This window comes from Phaenicophaeus curvirostris, chromosome 2 (genome assembly GCF_032191515.1).
Source record: "Phaenicophaeus curvirostris isolate KB17595 chromosome 2, BPBGC_Pcur_1.0, whole genome shotgun sequence".
Classification (NCBI taxonomy): domain Eukaryota; kingdom Metazoa; phylum Chordata; class Aves; order Cuculiformes; family Cuculidae; genus Phaenicophaeus; species Phaenicophaeus curvirostris.
In genome coordinates this window covers 123,360,749-123,383,125 of record NC_091393.1, presented here as the reverse complement: position 1 = coordinate 123,383,125, position 22,377 = coordinate 123,360,749, and the positions used below count along the sequence as shown (strand labels likewise).

General features: G+C 40.2%; 1 protein-coding gene across 5 annotated transcripts in view; it reads left to right on the top strand.

Moving 5' to 3' along the window:
- The window catches only part of ATAD2B (ATPase family AAA domain containing 2B), an 83,489-nt gene extending 68,494 nt beyond the window's left edge, over positions 1–14,995 (top strand). For 4 of the 5 annotated variants that reach the window (XM_069850739.1, XM_069850738.1, XM_069850737.1 and 1 more), the window contains exons 25-28: positions 7,069–7,767; positions 9,311–9,438; positions 10,574–10,702; positions 11,630–14,995. In XM_069850739.1, the coding sequence (XP_069706840.1) occupies positions 7,069–7,767; positions 9,311–9,438; positions 10,574–10,702; positions 11,630–11,671 (998 nt within the window). In that variant the 3' untranslated portion in view covers positions 11,672–14,995. The remainder of the gene's footprint in view (positions 1–7,068; positions 7,768–9,310; positions 9,439–10,573; positions 10,703–11,629) is intronic. The other variant, XM_069850740.1, reaches the window with a different exon arrangement.
- The last annotated feature ends 7,382 nt before the right edge of the window (positions 14,996–22,377 follow it).

The following is a 22,377-nucleotide window of genomic DNA, read 5'->3' as shown; positions in this document are numbered from 1 at the left end:
GTTCCTGCAGGTTTTGTGAAAGTCGGTAGCTGGATAAATCTACACTTCTACTGAAGGAAAAGACGATAGATTGAAAATGGTCGTGACCTGTTCTGTCTGGCCTTATTTGCTGATGAGTAGAAGCCCCATCCCTGGAAACATTCAAGGTCAGGTTGGATAGGGCTCTGAGCGACCTGATCTGGCCGAAGATGTCCCTGCTCACTGCAGGGAGGTTGGACTGGGTGACCTTAAAGATCCCTTCCAACCCAAACCATTCTGTGATTCTATGATAGAGGAAATCAGTTGACTACTGGGGATACTGCAGCCAAGACGTTTTTTGGAATTGTGCTTCATATCCTTCTTATGGAACTTGACTCCTCCTTGTTGAGTAGAAGTGCCCAGGTCCTTCAAGTATTTGTTTATGTAACATAAACTGTTACAGATGCTGATGAAGATCATAAATGTGTTAAGTTATTGCATACAGTTTTTTGAATGTATTTGTCAGGTCTGTGCCTTCCATGCAGGTGAAGAAAATGGCATATTTTTAGGGGTTAGTTCCACCATCACTTCAAGCTGGCCCAAGGTGCTGATTTGCCTTTTCACTGGTTGCAGGTTCCCACCATCTTCCATGTGCCAGCACCATAGTTCATGAGTTGGAAAGCTCAGATGGGATACTGAAGATGTTGAAAACTAACCCAGTAAAAGCCTCGTGATGTTTGAGACGGATTTAGTTCCCTTATCTGTTTTACTGCAGGAACAGGAATTCCGGCACAAATCTAGTAGTGGAAATGCTCTAGCTGGCTTTGGAGGGAGAAATGGCTTTGTCTGTTAGTGGAAGCTGGCACTTCATGTTGCCTTTCAGGCCATTGTGGAACTGTGCTCTGTTCTTTCTTGCTGCTTATCTCTGACTGCAGTTTAGGACTTTGTGACTAAAAACTCTAGAGACTTTGAAGTGGACTGTTCAGTGCTCCTTGGTAAGGAACGCGGAGCTACTGAAGCAGCTAAATTGCTGTGGCAGATATCTATATATCCTGAATACTGCTTAACAGCACAGATTGCTGGTAATAAGTGCTTTCTTAAGGCCTTGACTTACTTTACACATGAGACATCAGAAGGAAGTTTAGAATTTTGATCACAGAAGAAAAACTTGAAATGTGTGCATTGCTTCAAGTGCTTCTTGATATTGCAGACTTAAAATCGAGATCCATGCTGATTTTGTTTACCATGGGAATCTCCATTGTAGATTAATACTGAGGAGTTCTTCATGAGTCGAGGTAAAAACCAGGTGATCTGCTGTATGATGGATGTGAGTTTTATCATTGAGTGACAGAGGATTCACATTCTCTGATGGACTTCCAAGCGGTGCAGAAACACGTAAGGTTCGTCTTCCCTGCAGCACAGAGTGAACTTGCTAGCCTCCCCTAATACTGCGCTGCACTCAGTGTGCTCTAGCAGTCAAGGACAGAAGTTTTGAGAGAAACAATCTGCTTGGACCACTGCATCTTCTTATCAGAGTTCCTCCACATTAAGGCAAGCAGACTTGCTCGTTAATGATGGACGATCTTTGAATCATCTAATTATATCCGCTTCCTTTTCCAGCAGGTAACTTTATATAGCCCGCAGTTCTATCACTGTGCTGCTGGATTTGAGGGACAGAAACAGTGTGTACCTCAACTTTGAAGCTTCTGTACCATTTACCCTTGTTTTTGCAATATGTTTTCATAAGACTATACTATGCAGGAGGGTGACAGTTACCTCTGGATCTTGCAGAAATACTTAAGGAACATGGGAAGGGTTTGAGATTTTGTGTTTGTATTGCTTTGTGGTTTTTGACCATCACTGTTCTTTAATATCCAAGAACTGTATTCTGGTCTAGACAGGGTTGCTGTGCAGCTCTAGGTAAGGGAGCTTATTTCACTGGAAGGTATTGTCATTACTTGATGTATGTGACTTGGGAGTGATAAGACAGAACATTGTATTACAAGTACATGGCATTACATCACACTCCTAAAAATGCCCTCTACTGTGCAGCTTAGGAGGGGAGAAAAGAGTGAGAAGGGGTTGGTTTTTATACCAACTTCATGTGAACCCGATGAAATCATAGAATCACTTGGTTGGAAAAGACCTTTGAAATTGAGACCAACTGTAACTGTCCATTACTAAACCAGATTCCTGAGCACCTCATCTGTCTGTGTTTTAAACACCTCCGGGGATGGGGACTCCACCACTTCTGTGGACAGCCTCTGCCAGGGCCTGAGAACCCTTTCAGTGAAGAAATTTTTGCTTATGTTTAATATGAACCTGCCCTGACGCACCTTGAGGCCATTCACTCTTGTTTTATCACCTGTCACTTGGGAGAAGCTACCAACACCCACCTCTCCACAACCTCCTTTCAGGCAGTTGTAGACAGTGATAAGGTCTCCCCTCAGCCTTCTTTTCTCCAGGCTAAACACCCCCAGGTCCCTCAGCTGCTCCTCAGAACCCTTGTTCTCCAGCCCCTTCCCCAGCTCCATTGCCCTTTTCTGGATGCACCCTAGGACCTCAGTGTCATTTTTGTAGCGACGGGCCTAAAACCGAACCCAGGGTTCGAGGTACGGCCTCATGTTGTGTGACTTGTGGCCAAGCAGGTATTTATTACCATTAAAAATTCTGAATAATGATTTACAAAAAAAGCAGACCAGAAGGAAGCTAGGACTGAAGTGAGGATCCCCTTGGCAAATCTATAGAGGTTTTGTGAAGATTATAGAGAGAGGAGTTCAGCAATTCTGAAGGCAAGTGAATGTATTCATGTGTGAATAATTGGTATGATAATAGTTGGAGTTATAGAAACTCAGTTCTAAAAACCAGGATTCCTCTGACAATAGTATTTTACTGCCTCTGGCACAAATACTGCTGAAAGACTGGGTATCAATGGGCAGATTTCAGATGAGTAGTTTTAAAAGAAGTAATTGAAAAGGGATGAGGGCATTAACTTGCAATTGTATATACTCTGTTAAGCTTTTAAACAAAGTTAACTCTAAGTTTTCCTGCTGTAAATAGCTATCCTGTTATTGGAAACTTTAATGTGTCACAGATCATACAGACTATAATGTAAAAAGCGTGGGATTCTGCTGTTGCTAGTTTACAATCTTCTAAAATATCAACATTAAGGCATGGAAACTCCAGGTTAAGTTTACTCTTTAACAGCAATCCCTTAACCCATTAGGTCCTGCCCATTAGCCCTTCAGTTTTGCATCAGTTTTAACCTATGGTAGCGTCTTCCTTTTTGACTCATATTCAGCTGTCTCGCAGGATTCAGAGATAAATTTTCCTCTTTTCCTGCCTCATATGACAGCTTCTGTGTTATTCTCACAGTAGCAGCTTTTGTTCTCCACTAAATATAAAGAGAATCAATCTGGATAATGAAATGATGTGCAGACTTCTGCTATTGGTCACCTGGTTCCTTGAGCCATTAAACACTCCTCTGACTTATCCTCCCTCCTTACAGGGGGAAGTAGACAGGACAGAAAGACAGACTGGTGGGGGATGCTGTTTTTAGGTGTTGTATTCTTTGCGCAACATCTCACTCTTCCTAGGGGCTCATCCGTCTGTATAAAAGAAAAATCTGTGTAGTGATGTTTCGGGTGTGAAGGATTTGAATTCAAAATTTCTTCTCATATCCCAAAAGACAGAGCTCTACAGCCTGGGTGAGAACAAAAAAAGGTGTGGTTTTGAAGGGGCAGTTTAAATGCGAAGATTCTATCACCTGAAAGGTTGGATCAGATGATCCCTGAGGTCCCTTCCAACCTGTCATTCTATGATTCTCTGACCAAAAGTCTACTTTCAATATAATAAAGAACACAGAAACTGGTGATTTGGCTCAAAGTTGTATTAAGTTGGTGGCTAGGAATCTCACTGAGGTCATGAAAATAATGTGGGCGGTTCTGTTTTAAATAAATTCAAATGAGAGGTTTAGGTGAGTTTATGAAAGATGGAGGAGAACAGGCTTCAGTGGTTGGATGGAAGGAGTTGAAAGCAGGAAGGCTTTCCTTTGAGTGATGGGGAAAACCTTGATTCTTGAAGTGTGGAGACAAAAAGAATCATGATTTTAGAAGTGTTGGTCATGTGTTGGTTACAGGTCTGGCTGGCTCAGGTGATGATGTTGCTGCCTTAAATAAGAACTGGTGAGAATCTGGGAGGGAGAAGCTTTAGCATTGACTGAATTTTACTGACTAAATGTGGGTGAAAACCCAGCATAGCTAGATAATTGCTTTTGTGAGTACTAATAGGTATCAGATGTTAGGAGGCCATCTATGTTCTGTAGTATCTGGCAATGAAATGCTGTTCTTCATTCCTTTATCTCTGGAGTTGGTTGGAGGTACTTTTTTTTTTGTTTTCAAGTGTTATGATGTAACCCCAGTTTTATAATCATAGCAGTGTTTCAACCAAAGCTCTGTTTTGCGTCCATACTTTGATGAGGTAGCTGAAAAACTTCCTGCCTTTACTGGTTTTGATGCAGAGTAAACCTCAGAATTCCTGGGAGGACATCTGCAGCCCTTTTTGCGGTTGCTTTGTCCTAATTAAAAACTGCAATAAAAAAACCAACATGCACACCCTACTGTTTGAGTAGTACTGCATTAGAGAGGGGGGGAGCTGGACTTGCTGACTGTCGTTCAGGAAGGCTTGAAATTTAATGAAGTTCGTAATATGAGGATTAATTCCATTTTACTTTAATATGAATTCTCCCACACTTAGGAATTTTAGGAATGTATGTTTGTGTTTAAGCAAATGATGAGTTCCCATCCCAGGCAAAGCTTACAGGGTGAACAAAACGGCTGCACCAGTGAAATGGGCGTATTTAAAGTACAATTAATTGATATAATAAATGTCAAATATACTTGACATTATACCTGACTCTTACAGCACAGCAAAGTCAGCTTAAAAAGCCAGTCAATGTATTTTTAAAAATGTCAACTTTCTTATTAGTTTATACACTTTAGAGCATATTAAATTTTCTCTAGAAAGACTTTTACTCCCCTTCTGTGTTCTATTTACACATCTTTGGAGTTCACCTGAGGCCAAACCCGTTGCCCAACAGGGTTATTTCTTGTCTGTAAGATTACATCTCCCTGTTTAGTTTCAGATTTGCTGCTTCTGTTCTTAATGAAAATCTCCTGCACAATCTAGGGGAAGATTACATGAGCTTCTGAAAGGAGACGTGAATAGGTTGTAGTTTGTCATCGATGAAGCGGTGACACTGGCTGTAGAAGCCACTATCAACTCTGCAGTTGGAGAAAGGGGCCTTTTTCCCCTCAAATCTTACAGTTCTCCATAATGATTATTTTAGCAATAAATTCGCAGTCTAAGCAAGACTGTATTTTTATTGCAGTGTGATTGTATCTTTAGATAGTTTTAGAGCTAAAAGGTTAAGGTTTATTCCTGATGTAGTGGTTGAACTACCTGCTTACATACGCCACTCGTGGGGAGGAAATTCTGAAGTACAGCTCTGCTTCTCTGAGCTTCTGTGAATTAATTCATAGTGCTTATACCTGCATAGTGCTTGTATCTTCAAAGCAAGACCTTTGTAACTCAGTGTGAGGCTGGCAGACACAGATCTAGGACTTAATACCCCATAAAGCAAAGCAACATACAAATATCAAGAACATTATGGAGTTGCTCAGACTAAGAGTTTCCTTTAAAATGGAAGAAAATTTGTTAATGTCTGGTAACTACTGGCTGTGATTTTCAATTATAATCATGTGGCCAGAGTGTAATTTTGCAAAAGTATGAGGAGCCTGTGTCATTACTTGAACTTCAATGTAGAATTTTCAGTTTTTCCCAATGTCTTCTTTAAGTCTCTTGAGCTGTGTCTTGTCAGTGCTCTTGAAAAGGACATGGACAATAGCATCAGGTTTGAATGCCCTTCCTTCTGCATCTGCTGATGTGCCTCCATACCTCTCTTAGGCTGGCGCCTTAGTTGTATCTCACTGCAAATAGGTAAGTAAAAACGAAAAGTGCCTTCTGAAACAAAGTTGATTATGTGATTTTTCAAAGATACAAGGAGTACAAATAGAGAGTAGGAAAAATGAAAAATCAAGGATGCAGAGGTAATGGAAGAAGGGTCACATGCCCACGTTGATTCAAGTTCAGTTGTGTGGTAGGGAGGGAAGGCATTGGTGGTGAGGCTGGCTTAAGGACCTGTGCTTCCCCTTCTGTTTACAAGCTCGTTGCAGAAATGCAGATATTTGTGAGATCTTGCTGTAGGCAGCGTTGCTAAGTGGTCCGGGTCTAGAACAACAATCCTTCTGTAAACTGCATTTTGTCAGTGTGGTGGACTTCAGTACAGAGGTGGTAACGAATGGAACTTTGAGGAGATTCCGCTGATTTTAGCATTGAAGATGTCTTCGGATTGACAGTGGGGGTAAATTGAAATGAGGGCTGCTGACTGGATATAGGGCAAAATGCCTTTTTGCTATTACGACAGTTACACATTGGTATGGGATTCCCATGAAGGTTATTTAGTCTGCATCCACAGGGCTTTTCAGTACACATCTGGATAAAACCCTGAGCAACCTGGTCTGCTCTCATAGCTGACCCTTTTTTGAGTAGTAGATTGAACTAGAGGCTTCCTAATGTCCCTTCCAACCTGAATCATTCTACCAATCCATGCTTTTAACTTCCATTTGTTTCATTGCATAATGATATCAAATCACTGAGGTTCTAAATAGGGAAAACGAGTAACTGAGTCTGCGTTGCCCGTGTGAGAATGACTGACTGAATGCTGCATCATTGTTTAGCTATTCATTTAGTGTTTTACCTACGAACGGGTATATATAAAATGCATTAAGTAGGAAAGGCTATCAAGTCATCTTTGTTTCCATAGTGTAGAGTAGGAATTGTGTATATGACTGAGTGTACTTGTAGAAGTCCTTGGGATCTATAATTTGCTCACACTGAAATCAACAGACAAATTGCTTTTTCCTCGACATATGAAGACATTTGATTGCCTCACACACTACAGCATATTCTAATATCCCAGTCTGTTTACTGAGGGGTACTTGTGCATCTAAAAGTTTCTCTATTTTTTTTTTTTATTTTATTATAATTCAGTTCGAATAAGGAGAAAATCAAGACGGCGCTCGCAGTGGGGCAAAGGCATTATTAAGAAGAGGAAAGTCAATAGTCTAAAGAAAGATGAAGATGATGCGAAGTTTGCTGATGATGAAAATCAAGGCGAGGACAGTAAATTGCTGGAAAACGGTGAGCTAGAGATCAGTACTGACTGCATTGAGGAGAATGGAGAGGAAACGGGAGATCTCTCTATGACAAATGATGAATCCTCTTGTGATATTATGGATATAGATGCAGAGCAGAGGCTTAACAATGGGACATCAGGAAAGGAAAACAATTTTGCATCCACAGAAGAAGAGAGCTCAAATGAATCTCTCTTAATAACTGATGGTGTTACCCTGAGTGCTGCTGAAAAGGAGTTGCGGAAGGGCCCTACATCGAAAGGGGATTGTGTGAATGGAGAGACATCTGTGCACAGCTCAGAGGTTCTACCTGTGCCAGCATGTCATAATGGTAAAGTGCAATCAGTGGGTGCTGTTTCACCCTGTCATGACAGCAGTGGATCTAATAACAAGCAAAAATCTTCATCTGAAGATCAGCTAAAGGAGAAAACAGAAGCTTCCAGTGAAAGTCAAGGAGCTGATCTTGTGAGAGCTGAATTACCACATTGCAGCAATAATGAGAAAACACTACAAAGCACAGATGTTGAAAGTAAAGATGCTGAAGCAGATAAAGAAGGTATAGTTTGATTACAATGTTTTTGTCCTTATCTTAGTATCCAAGTTAGTATCTGTACCTTTTTACTTGTAATATCTTATCTTACAATTATTATTATATGATGATGTTTCGTAAACTGCTGTCTATTTATTTGAAACTGTTAATTTACTTATAACATTTAATTCCACATAGATAAATTAAAAGTCTGCTCTTGACTTGTTATGTTATCTTAGGCAGGTAAACGTGTCTGCATTTATACAATATTCTGTTTATTTTTATAGACCTTATGGGAAATATTGTAAATACAGAGACTATATTTAAACAATAATTAAAGATTTAAAATATATTATGAATGCAGATAAATATATATGTATTTTAGTCTGTATGCCTTATCTGATCTGTATATTGATCTGTATGATATGTTTTGTCTTATTTAGATTAATGATAAAAATGTCATCGAAAGACCTTAGAAATCCAGACATTTGCTCATAGAAAGAGTTTAATTCATAGCAAAAGCTAGGTATACCATTGTTTATCTAATGCAGAAGTATCTGCCTTTGGACACAGTCAACACAGTAACAGTGCAGCAAAAAAATAACAGAAGGAGAAGGGAAATCCTGGTGGTGCATAAAAGAAAGGACCGTGTCCTTTGAAGACAAGAGACATAGTTTCCTCAGGGAAGAGAAATAAAAGCCTTATGCATGATTGCCTTTTTAATTAGCTTTTCAGAATTATCTAAAAGAATGAAATCTTTACTTCAAAAGTTAGCACTGAGATTTACAAAGTAAATGAGCTTTAATGAGAGATCTGAATTACGAGAACATCACTATAAACATGTTGGCTGTGTTTGTACATATGTATTTTCTGTAAGAGCAATGAGAGCAGTAGAAAAAAGGTCCTTAGAATATCAGAAGAGCATGATGTTAAGAGCCTCCATGTTTCTAAATTTAGTAGTTGAATTCTATATACATCAGGGGTGGTTATAATAACAAGGGATCCTCGGGGAAAAAAAAAAGACGTTTTAAGTAGTTGAGAAGAAGAGAAACAGTGAATGAGTGCAAGGAGAGAAACGGGAGATGTAAAAGTAATATTGAGATGGAAGAAAACAGGAATGTCTCTCAAAAGCATGAAGTTTCAGGAGCAGAGCAGATGTTAGGATTACCATGGTGATGAAGACATGGGGTGCTTTGGACAGAAAAACGATGGTTTGATTCAGAAAGATTTTGAATGTTAGGTTAATATCTGACCTTCACTTAGAAACTACATAATTTGAGGTTGCTAAGTAGAAGTGGTACAATGGAAAAACTCTTTCAATGACATTCAGATTTTCTATTGAGAATTTGGAGTTAGGTTTTGAAGATGAAAAGGTTCATGTGTGTTTTCTGCACCGTGGTTTTGTGCACCTGTAAACATTCAGAATTTTGTAAAGCTGATGGGTAATGCACGCTGCTGCAGTCATGCTTCCTTGATTCAAAAAACCCCAGCAAACCAAACAAGCAAAAAGTCAAAGACGCTGTTCATTTTGAGAGACTGACAGTGATGATAATTGTTTTTCAAATTACAGGTGTATTAAAAAGCAAGAAAACACGAAAAGTCACTACCGAACAGTCAAAACCCACGAGTTTGGAGCAGGTCCCAGAGGAACCATCAGATCCTTTACCCACTGTAGTTGTTGACCATGACAGACTAAAGGTAATGGAACTAAAAATTGAGTTGAACTGTCTGTAAAAACTTCTTCCTTCCTCTGCTACAAAGCAACATTTCCTTTATTTTTGACTGCAAGTAACTATTATGGCAGCAGTAACTTTGGGAGATGTTTTTTCCATCAGTGTTTTTTTATATGAAAAGTTAACAAAACTACTGAATCCTTACTGTCCCATCATTACTACCTTTACAAATCCAGTAATGGCGCAGCAGTCCACTATTTTAATTGCAGTTTTTGCAGGTACTCTTATGTGTTAATTGGACACACCAGTTACTGAGGAACTGCTGGGTTCCTAGTAATTAGGAGTTAACATCATCTTTTCCCTTTCCGTGTACGTATACTTGGTGAAAAGAACTATTAGTGGATTGGAAAACAAATTGGAATTTGTGCTGATGTTTTGGCGTCATAGACTGAATCCCTGCTGGTTCATTTTGTTTCAGTTTTGTCACTCCCTAAGCAAAGTCATAATAAAATTTGCTGTCTTCTCTTGTAGAAACTAGCTTGACCTCCTGTGAAATTTAGATCCCACTTGCTGTGGAGTGCAGATGATAATCTCTATGGAAACAATGAAGTGTTATGAGAGTTAAAAAAAAAAATCTTAAAATTTGCTGTCTGCTACTGTGTAAAATACACAGTTTCACCTTTTGTTTATGAGCAGTGTTACCTCTGTTGTTCCCCCTTTCTTAATGTACAATTTGTTAACATTTGTGTAATTCTAAATATGGTCTGTTTGGTACTTCTTACAATTTTGTGCCGATGTGCCACAACATGTCTGTTTTAGCTATCAAGAGAGTTTTTATGGCTTGCTTTCTCATAATTATTGACCTAGTTGAAATAGGATGAAGTGTCATTCAAAGAGAACAAACATTGCCCCAGCCCTACTGAGTATAATCTAAGACAAGAAAAAGTGTGGGTATGAGCAGTGAAGTGAAAAGAGTCATTGAGTCTTTCGGATCTACATGGAAGGAGTGACCTTGCTGATAGGCAGGTGTAGTCCATTTCATTTTTGTGTCCTTGCAAAACAGGGCTTCACAAGGAGATTGCCTTTCTGGTTGGTTCTTTACAAATTTTAAAAAGTGTTTATAAACCCCCTCTTAACTTTGCCTTTTGTTGTTCCAACAGAAACTGCTTGATTTGGTGGTTAAGAAGAGTGACAACCTGACTGTTGACCAACTTGAGAGATTGTACTCACTCCTCAGTCAGTGCATCTACAGACATCGTAGAGACTATGACAAATCACAGCTTATAGAGGTGATGTTACAGTTTCTTTTATCTTTTATCTGAATTTTGTGAGACAGCTTTTTTAAGAACTAAGCTAATCTATCAATTTATTGTTGAACTAGCAGGCAAAAAGCTTTAAATAGACTTTGAAGAAGTTATATATAACCAGAAAAAAAGTTTAGTGTAGTAATGACTTAAAAAGTCAGAAGTTGTTTCTAATAATATTTTCCTGAGCAGTAAATTGGTCGTTTCACCATTGCTGTAGGCCGATTATAACTCTGGGCATGCCTTGTTTTCAGCATCGTTCTTCTAGCTGCAGAGCTTGCTGATTCGACTGATAGCCACCCTGGTGATAAAAGGACAACAATTGTTAGTTTCCAGATAGATCACTGAACACTAAACGTTTTTCTCCAGGAGTATTTCACACCAAAACCTGGAAACGCTTTCATATGGGATTGTAGAGTTCCTGCAAAATACTTTTTCAAACCATTTTCATGCTATTCCTTTGCCATCTTCACGTAAAAATATGTTGAAAGTCTGTGCCAAATGTTAGGTAGATTAAAAAGACGTTTATCTGGGAGGGGTATGTAGAAACTGATCTTTACTTTGATTCTCCAGACTGTACAGGTATGTTCTCAGCTGGATCACCAGTAGCATTGGTGTGCAGTCAGGCTTGAATTCATGCAATGTGCCATTGCAACACTTTCTTAATGCATTTAAGTGACCTTAATGCTTGGATTTTCTCATGGGCTGTCATAGTGGAGTGCTTTTCTGCAGTAATACTTCTTTAATTAGTTTACTCTTTTATCATATTTTGCTAGCACGTAGCAGCTAATAAACAGAACTGTCTATTTCCGTCTTAATTGTTTGTTCAGCCCAGTAAATACGATTAGGTAATGTAACTTTATTTCTGTCTCTGTATATTTAGATCTAATTGACGCTTCGTGTCTCTTGCAGGAGATGGAAAGAACAGTTCGTGTGTTTGAAACATTCCTGTGAACTCGTCAAGATGGGTGGGTTTATCCTCTCAGACTGCTCATGGAGAGCAGTCCTCTGAGCCATTCAGTTTCCATTTGCACCAAGTACGTGCAGAGCCTTGGTCTTAAGTGCTCTCTCTTTTTCTTTCTGTTGAAGTTGGTGCTATTGTCTCAGGTACCTGAAACCAACCAGCCTACAAGAACCAAACGGAACTTCATATAGTTGTATCTGATATAAATAAAGAATACAATGCCACAGCTTGGAGATTTTTGGTGCTACAGAAACTGTTCTCATTTCTGCTCTTGTTCACTCTACATGCATTATCTTTGGGGAAACTTCAGGCAAAGTGGAGACCAAGACATACAAGAGAACTGGAAAGAGCAGATCTAAGTTGAATATTTTTAAACAGGCGACCTTTTTCATTTTTTTTTCCAACTTTTCTCTGGGGTTACAGAAAAAAATAAAACAAACAACAAACCTGTTCTAAAGAAGGCAATGATGCATTGTGGTAGGAATCTTGAGTAACTGGATGTACAGTAATTTGAAGATGAGGCTCTCTAGAACTACCTTTAACGTGCCTTTTAGTCAATTGAGAAAGATAAGGCTGATCACTTGGTTTGGGTTATAGCAGATGGCAATGTTAGAAAGCTGTCTTCAGAATGAAGATCTCCAAAAGGATGATTTGTGTTCTCTTCATTGGATGGCAACCAGTATTATGGTTCTATAATGCCTGTCTTGCTCTACAGAACTAAACTAAGACACACTGAAAAAGCCACATACTTTACCAAAATGGTGAAATTACTTTTTCATTGGTATGTATTTGTTTTAGAAACAAGTTACACAGTGAAACTCTTCTGTGTTGCTAAAAATGAAGCATTTTCCCACCATCTCTTTGTTTTCCATTTTGGGTTCTTTAAGAAAACCAAGTTTAATACTGGCAGATTTCTTTCTGAAGTTCCGTGTTTGTAGTATAGCTTGGACTGTGCAGTGCAGGTAAGAAGACACTAGAGTTGGTCAAAGTCCTGGAGCCCAAGCTCACTTGAAAGTAAAACTTAAACTAGGCTTCGCAACTCGGTCTGTGCAAAGCACTGTTGATGTGGGAGGATTGGAGGACAGCCTTTTGAATCGATCTGTTTAGAACGAAGTTCTCTGGGTCTGAAGTGTGTAGTTCAAAACCTTCTGGAAACTGGAGAGAACAGTCTAGGCAGTTTCAAGAAAAAAACATGTTTTATCAGAGGCTCAGTATTAAAACGTTACCTGGGCTGATTTATTTCAAACCTATGTGGAATGTGTTTTAGAGAAGTTGGCTGGTGTTACCATCGTTAACCATTCATTGTGACTGTCACTACGTAGCTGCGGAAATGTCTTTCCGGAAATATGCAACACAGTGTGATTAGTTTTTAATTAGAGAAAACAGTCTTGGACTACTGCAGAGATACTGAGCTACCTCAGCTTTTTGTATTTTAGTTACCAACAGTGTTTATGGAGGACTGTAATCACTCTGCTCCCACTTACAAGCTGAAGCTAAGGTACTTGTCTTCACCTCTATAGTAGTGTAGCGCTGCGGAGGAACAAAACATGGGCCTTGGGCTACTGCAGTAATCCAAAGTGCTTTGTATATTGTGGTTAAAAATCTATCTTAGATCTTTTTCTCCCCTGAATGCCACTGTTTTTCTTCATAGCTAACGGCAGAAAAAGATTTTAAAGGTTCATGTACATCTAGTTACACCTTCTAAATGCAACCCATGCAGAAACACTGTATTTTTTAGGTGGGAAAGTGCGATTAAAAACAACAAAAACAAGCAGAAAATACATTTTAAATGAGATTCTTTGATCTCAGATTTGATTATGGGATTTTTTTTCCATGTTTCATTTAGTATTTATTAGCATCATACCTGTTTGAGATATTTTTGTGTCTGGTACATTAACAGCATTTTGTATTTTGATGGAAATTGTTACAAACTTTAAGATTTGATTAAATAAAATGTAGCAGATTTTTTGTAGCAAGTTTCTGATAAAAGGGTTTTTTGCAAGTCTCAGGTTCTTGCTGCAGAATTTTTTAAAAATATTTATTCCAGTTTCACTTACTCAAAGAAGTTTTTGTTCAAGTAACAGCAGCACTTATGGGAGATAAAACCGCATACATTTTTAAGAAGATAATAAATTTATATGAATTAAAACAGTTGAGAATTTTAGTCACCAGTGAGCATGAAAAGCAAGTCGAAGCTAATGCCTCGCATTAAAAATGGTTCTAAGAGGTCAAGTTGCTAAAGGAAAATTTTTACTGTCAGTTGTTGATTGGGAAAAAAATTGGAAGAGGCAACTTTACTACTTGAGAAGCTGCCATGTCGTTGTAGAGAAAAGTAGCTGATATCAGACTTTCTAGTGGACAGCTTACCTAAAATGATCTACTCGCCTTCCTAGCCCAAATAACCACGCTTCAGTTTTTGTTTTCCTTTACAGATGTCTGGTGGTTATAGAGTTAAAACAGCTGTTAATCTATCCATGTGGTCTGAACTTGTTTACTCTTTGTATGTTTTTACTTTGTTTGCCACATAGGGCTGGCAAGAGTTTGTACAAATTGACCTCTCTTCCTTGTTTCTTGTTGTGAAAATTGCAAATAAACTCCTGTGTGAGTCCTTGTGCTGGGGTCAAGGAACCGCGGGCGGCCAGGAGGAAGGCGGTTTCTCTGGGGGGCTGGTGGGGCTGTCTTGGAGATAACGGAGTTGCTCTTGGGTGAAGCCGATGGCTACGGAGTTAATTGTATTTGCAAGCTTGAATCTCACCTGTGATTAATTTTTTTGTTTTGTTTTGTGTCCTCTGTATTGTTACTTGATTTCCTCATATGCCAATGTATTTATAGGATTACTGTTTTTTGTAATATCTTGTCTTCCTTTCTTTTTATTTTAATTAAGTTGGTGGATCAGCTCTGGTTTTACCTTCGGTCTCCTGAAGGGCAGGTCCTGTGGCTGATAGGCATTTATTTTGTTTTTATTTTATTTTGTAATCACACCATAAGCTTGAATTTGGGCTTGTATTTGCATCTTTTGTATCTTGTACATTGGGTTATTTAGACATTGGGGAGTCCTGTTTGGCTTCATTAACGTGTGTCTACTTTGTGGGTTAAGTAGACTTCCTTCATCAACTATTATATATTTTGGATTCTATAGTTTTATTCAGAACTGTGTTTAAATTGATGTTTTGCATTTTGACTCCATTTTATGTTAGTTTGAAGTAAGTTATTTAATTTTTTTTTTTTTGAATTTCTGGAAATTTTGAACATTTGACTGTAATTTGTAATATAACTGCTGTGAAATACTTGAATAAAGATGACAAGAAAACACAGCTTTAGCTCCTTCAAAAATCTGTTTAAAAGAAATGCTGTTTAATAGCTGATTTCAGTCTTTTTGTTACCAGACCGCTTTGGTTTCACAGTTCAGATGTTTTACTCTGGGATCTTGCTGTTGCGTTGTTTAAGCTCTAATTTTGCTTTCAGTGTTTGTCCATTAAAGGAAAAGAATTCTTTTATTAATTTTGACCGACAAAGGGGAATTAGCATTGTATGTTGATGAGTGAGTAACGTATTTGTTAGGAAGTTGTGCTTTGTGCTTAGGAACTACTGTATGTTCTGTTGGAGGGTACCACCCAGCACTGCGTCTAGTATGTCAGCGTCCAAGTGATACCACAGTGTCTCGTTAGAGGTCTTTTAAGGAAACACTCTCTTTCTTTCTTATCATTCTTCTGCTAATATCTCTGGAATTCCTTTAGTCCCCTCCCTCAATAATTCATACACAGGAGAGCAAGCTGCTAGGGGGTGTGAAAGTGGAGAATTGACGGGCATCTTACTTGTTTGAGAACTATATTAGCAGTTTATCCGTCGAATCATGGAATCACACAATAGTTTGGGTTGGAAGGGACCTTAAAGCCCCTCCAGGTCCACCCCTGCCATGGGCAGGGACACCTCCCACTAGACCAGGGGCTCCAAGCCCCATCCAACGTGGCCTTGAACCCCTCCAGGGATGGGGCAGCCACAGCTTCCCTGGGCAACCTGGGCCAGGGCCTCCCCACTCTTGTAGTAAAGAAATTCCTCCTTCTGTTTCATCTAAATCTGTCCCTCTCCAGTTTATCCCCATTGCCCCTCATCCTATCACCACCAGCCGTTGTAAACAGTCCCTGCCCAGCTTTCTTGTAGCCCCTTCAGGTACTGGGAGGTTGCTATAAGGTCTCCTCAGAACCTTCTCTTCTCCAGGCTGAACACCCCAACTCTCTCAGCCTCGCCTTGTATGGGAGTTACATACCAGATCTAGCAAACTGCATGTGATGTATACGCTATAGAATAGAGTATGAGGAGCCATTCTCTAGGTCCGTAACCACCTCTCTTGAGCTGCAGGACATACATGTGCTCCTTTTCCTCTTTTCCTTTCTGTGTTCCTTAATCTATAGGGGCTCCTGGGCAAAAGGCAAGTTGGCGAAGGGGTAGCAGTAATTTATTTCACATCTGACTCCTATTCTACTTCTATACACAGCTTTGAAAGCACAATGAAATGTTAAATAAAATTATATTTTACGAATTATTATATAAATATAGTAATATAATTGATCAGTGAGAACCTAATCTTGTTTTGTATCAGTGTGATTGGATGTGTTGTGCTGGTCTGAATGCCTTTACAGATACCAGCTCCGCACTTGACACCATCCAAGGGGTTTGCAGTCCGTGACTGAACAATGTAGGGTACGAGGACTTGCGTATCTGCTTCCAGCTTTCAGGAGCGGTCATGGCCAAGCTAGCAGAGAGAACAGTTTCTGGCCTGATTTCTGTGGGAGGCTGTGAAAATAAGCGGTCAGAAGGGACAGAACTGTGTTTCGTTTGGGCAGGGACAGATGGATTCTTGTAAAAATACTCTGTGAACGTTGATGTGCTTCAAAAGCGTGAACTAAGGAGGAATAGTTGGGGTGCCTCACACATTAATAAAGCCTTAGTAAAAGCTCGTGCAACACTCACACTTGTCAGGTGTTCAGTGCTGAACCCTGCTCCTTCTGCTCCTGCTGTTGGTTTCTACCTGGAACGTAGTTTGGAAATGCCATCTCCTGTATTTCTGTGAATTTGCACTTTTGCACATCCTGTTTCCTCCTTTAAGCCTCTCAGATAATTTATTTAAATAAACTAAAGATGAGATCCTTTTGTTCTGCATCTTCGATAGGATTTGAGTTTGGACTTGTAATATATGGGGCTTTAAGATGGCATTGTAGGTGAATAAACTGCAAGCTAAATCAGTAAACTTATGAACTGATTAATGAAGGCAAACACTTCTTTTTTTTTTTTCTCCTTTTATGCATCACTTGTGGTCATGTAACGATTATGTAAAAGTGAGGGATTATAAACTTTAACACTAATTAATTCAGCTTCATTCCGTTTCTAGGTGAGTAATTTTTTCCAGTGTCATCATTTGCATAGGGAGTGTATTTCAGTTGAACCCACTGCCAGTAAATGACTGTGACTACTGAATTCCATTTATTTTAGGAAGGCATATGAGTTATGCTATATTGAGCCTTACTTTAGCAGCAGGGAAAATCCTTTTCCTTTAAATATATGATAAGCTGCTAAGATTTAAATGGATTCACCACTTCTAGTGGAATGTTAGTATAAATCTGGCCATCTACATTAAGGTTTGCTGGTTCTGCTGTGGTGGGCTCCTCTCTGTGTTGGGTTTTGTTTCCTTCTGTCTCTCAGCAATCAGGAATTTGGCAGAGTGTGCATGAGAAATGCACAGGTCTCCGAGACCAGGTGGCTGCTGGAAATGCTATTTCTCATCTTGTTTGGTTTTGTTTGTTTTCTTTTTTTGTTTTGTTTTTTTTTTTTTTTTTGTGGAGAAAAATTATGTCGTGATGAAACTCCCTTTGTCTTAAATTTGAACTGTGCACTAACCCGGAGAAGTTTGAGTGGGTCTGTATGGAAGAAGAGGTTTGTAGGAGCTTGAATGACCCATCAGCTTTGAGACTGTGGGTTGGGAGGGAGGAAAGACTTGGGGGAATTCAAAAGGACTCCCTTTGAGGTGTTTATTCAGCAAAGGAAGTAGAGTAGAGACCAAACTATTCATCCTAGGAAAGTAATTAAGTTTGGACTAAATTAATTTGCGAAGAAATTGAGTCTTTCTGCTGTTGAGGGGAAGAAAATAATGCTGTTTTACTGAAAGAATTATTTCTCATCTCCAAACCCCAGTTCTAGTTCTATTCTCAAGGTCTTTTGCTCTGTTGCTGACTTTGTTACACCTAGCAGAATCCCTTCTGTCTGTGGAGGCTGCTTGGATGAACAGGGGTACCTGACGTAGGTGATAGGGAAGGACAAATTGCTGGTTTAGGTTCTAATGAATATAAATATGAAGTGAGTTTTGAAGTAGAGCCCATTGCAATCACATTGACATTACAAAAGGTTTAGTGAGATAAAGAAAAGGCAGTGTGAATAGTCCCATGTTGTATGCGACCATTAGCATCAGTTTAGTAATAAACTACTGTTTTGTGTAGGCATTTTAAGTATCAGAATTACAAGCATATAAGACTACATTTTCATGAAGCCCTGGAGATGTAACTGGTTTAAAATTAATGTCTAGCCTTTATATTGGGGCTAGAGTGCTTCAGAGTCTTGTTCTAAAATTTAAAGCATGTCCAGAAGGCAGAAAGCTTTTTATTTATTTTTTTTTTAAATAAAAAGCTTCCTTTTCACCAGATTTGAAGGACAACCACGCAAGCACAAGCTGAGCATAAATTTTACAGTGTTAATCTTTCCAATACACGAGCATACATTTTGGAAATGGAAACGAGCTGATATCTAATGATCATTTAAATGTTTAGCAATTTGTCACAAAAATTTGAGTTTGTTCGCAGAGAATAATGTCAGCGGAAAACACTGGTTTGATGAATCTGATGCTGTGGTGCGTATGATTTAATCTCATGCAGACATAGGGTCTGCTAACTTCTGTTGGGCTTAACAGTCCTTGCAAGAAAGGCTTCTGGTCTTGATCTGCAGAGTTTGTACATCTACCCTGTTCTGTGGTCTTTTCATCCAGCGGTTAAGTTCGCTGATGGAAACACGTGCTTTATTCCTCGCTTATTTTTATCCGGCTTCTACTTTCAGGCATCACTTCTTGTCTTCTCTTTATGTTCTAGACTGTTCGTACATAGGTTCCCCCCTCCCCGTGGAGATACTAATGCACTGTGATCAAGTAGCCTCTCAGTCGTCTTTTTGCTGAGCAGAATGAGCTCGTTACGGCTTCCACTGCATTTCCTCCAGCCTTTACGTCAATTTTGTGGCTCTTTTCTGCAGTAGGTCAATTTTTCAGCATCTTGTAAAACATTTGTTCACAGAGGAAATTGATGTGGTATTCCAGCATCGGTCCAACCAGTGCCATATATAGGGCTAAAAATCACTGCGCCCTACTCACCGTCCCCCTTTTTAGACATCCAGAGATCAATTTAGTCCTTTTATGCCATGTAATTGGGCTGGGTTCTCTTGTTGCTCGACTCTTCTCAGATCTGCAGCTTTTCACAATGCGGTTCTGCATCCACAATGTCAGCGTTCCTTCTTCCCACCTCTCTGAGATCCTGCTTAGCTTTATTAAAAGGAGCTTTGGTTTAGTTGTCCCTAAGCAGCCAGAGGAGCCAGCACTGCACACGTGGCCTTTTTGGTCCTCATTACCTTCTGCTCTGCTAATCTCTTTCCACAGGTCCCTGACTGGTGATTTATGTCAACATTTTCCTTCAAGAACTTTGAAGGAAGAGGATTCCCCCATTAGAACTACTCTGATAATACCTACTTGAGAATTACTCGAACAGATGAGCTATTCCTCAATTAACCTGCCTATTCTTACCCTGCTTAATATTTGCTGTCTGAATACTGTACAGTGAGAAAGCTGAAGTATTTTGTCACATGCTGTTGAAAATCTATTACCTTATCAATCAAATGTGTAATCCTGTCAGAGAATGAGATCAGGTTTGTGTGATGCAGCCGATTTTCTAGAAAATTGTCGTATTTATGCTTATCTCTTTGAGTCATGATCAGTTTAGTTAGATATCATCTTTCCATTTTTACCTGGGATTGATGGCAGGTGAGTGCCCCGTAATTACCCAGTCATTTCGCTTGCCCTTTTGATAACTGTCACATTACCAGCTCTATTTCAGAAATACCCGTGTGTTATTAAAAATGAATGTCAGCAGGGTGGAGACTTCTGGGCTTTCTGGAGATGGTTTAGTATTGTTACCTCCTGAATTTGAAACCCCTGATCCAATAGGGAAAGTCAAATTTCCTCTCCGGGTAGAATGCAGCCTGGATGTCTTAATCCCCATAGGATGCTTCTTGCCAAATAGAAAACAGTAATGTGAGCTCCTCACCACATTTCCACTCTTTATTTTCACTGGAAAGGCTTTGTGTGGCATTTATAGGTTTCAGTATGTAAACAGGCAGCTGGCACAAACTGGAGCAGGTAAAATTGAACCCTACGCCAGCAAGTAGTGGAGCTCTGCATTCATGCATGGGCTTGAAGGTAAATAACTGATTCAAAGATGAGGTTTTATAATACAAATGGGCTGCAGAAATTCCAGTGGGCTTGGAAATTCAGGCTCGCTTTGCGAGGGCTGATTATTTTTTACTTGGGTGGAGGGACAGTGTTTCTGGTAGAGCGATATTGCTTGACTCTTAAAGCAGTCGGTGTGTCACCTCCCCAGTTCAGTTCACTGATCCTCACCCCGATGCTGTCCACCAGCACAAGGACATTGTGTTACAAACTAGGGACCACCTTGTTTAAGTTCCAAAGAAGTGGAGAGGAATCGGTTCTTTTAAGTGATTTTTATAAACATGTATTTTTTTAACGAGGTGGGAAGAAAGGAAGAGCTGAAGCTTCTGTAGGAGTTAGGTCTTTGCTCTTTAGCCACAGAAATGTTGAGAGAAAAATCACTGATGCCAGACGACAGAGTAAGTGTGTGCATAGCCTGTGGTGTGAGGCATAGAATAGAATTATAGAGTCATTGATGTTGGGAAAGACCTCTAAGTTCATCAAACCCAACCATCAGCCCAATCCCACCATGCCTACTAAACCATGTCATGAAGTGCCACATCTACAGGTTTTTTGGACACCTCCAGGGATTGGGGCTCAACCAGCCTCTGCCAGTGCTTCACCACTCTTTCAGTAAAGGATTTTTTCCTAATACCCAATCGCAACATCCCCTGGTACAGCTCCAGTCCACTTCTTCCTTTGGAGAAGAGACCAGCACCCACCTCACAACCTCCTTTGAGGCAGTTGTAGAGAGCGATCGGGCCTCCCCTCAGCCTCCTCTTCTCCAGACTAAACAGCCCCAGTTCCCTCAGCAGCTCCTCTCAAGCCTTGTTCTCCAGTGCCACCCCCTGCCCCACTGCCCTTCTCTGAGTGCAGTCCAGTAACTCGATTTCTTCGTAGTGAGGGGCCCAAAACTGAGCACAGGATTTGAGGTGCAGCCTCATCAGCGCTGAGGCCGGGGGCAGGATCCCTTCCCCACTCCTGCAGGCCACACCATTTTTTATACAAGCCAGGATGCTGTTGACCTTGTTCAAATGTCTTAAAGCAATCTTCAGCTTAGCCCCAGCTGCCATCACAATTCCTGCTTCTATATGAATTCACTTAAAAGGTGGATGCTCTCCTCGTGGAGAGGAGGGAGCTGGGCTCTTCTCCCAAGTGACAGGGGACAGGACAAGAGGGAATGGCCTCAAGCTCCGCCAGGGGAGGGTCAGGGTGGACATTAGGAAAAAAATTTTCACAGAAAGGGTCATTGGGCACTGGCAGAGGCTGCCCAGGGAGGGGGTTGAGTCACCTTCCCTGGAGGGGTTTAAGGGACGGGTGGATGAGGTGCTGAGGGACATGGTTTAGTGATTGATGGGAATGGTTGGACTCGATGATCCGGTGGGTCTCTTCCAACCTGGTGATTCTATTCTATAATACTATGAATTAAAAAAAAATGGTTTATTGGTGCTGTTCTCTGGAGAGGTCGCAAAAGGGTTTGATTCTGTTGCCAGCATGAATCTCGCTGTGTAAGATCTGGGATACGAACTCCACAGGCAAAAGAGGACGCTGGTCAAAAATAACAGATGATGAAATTAAACCCAGCAGGCAGCCTTTCAAACCTTCGTTGTAGAGACCACCACCAATGAAAAATTCAGAGGTGGATTTGGCTTGATGACAGCGTTGGAGCGTCCTTCTCCCAGGTAGTAACTGAGCCAAAACATCTAATTCTGCGTGTAAAGCTGCTACTGCTTGAAATAGAACTGGTTCAGGATAAGAAAAACTGAATTTGTTACTCTGAGAAATCCTCTGGCTAAACAGGAATTACTAAAAGCAGCGTGTGTTATCACAAGAAAAAGCCCTGGTGACTAGCAAAGGGAGCATCGTTTTTTTCAAGGCAGTCTGCCACTTTCTTTTTTGTTTCCAGTCTCCAGCAGCTGCAGCCGGTGCTGCTCCGCTTGTCGTGCCCGCACAGCTCGGGGAAGGAGCGCGCGCTGGCACCTCTTGCTTTCATGAATTCTAACCTCCGCGAGTTAGTTTAATCGTGCCTCGAACAGATTGGCTTTTCAGAGGAAAAACGGCGTTTCTGTTCTGGTATCGCTGTCCAGCTTAATGTAATGAGTGATGGAAACGCTCTGCCTGAGACACATCCATCTGCCTCCCTCCAGACCGTTTTCTTTCTGGCTTTTCCCGCAGTCTTCA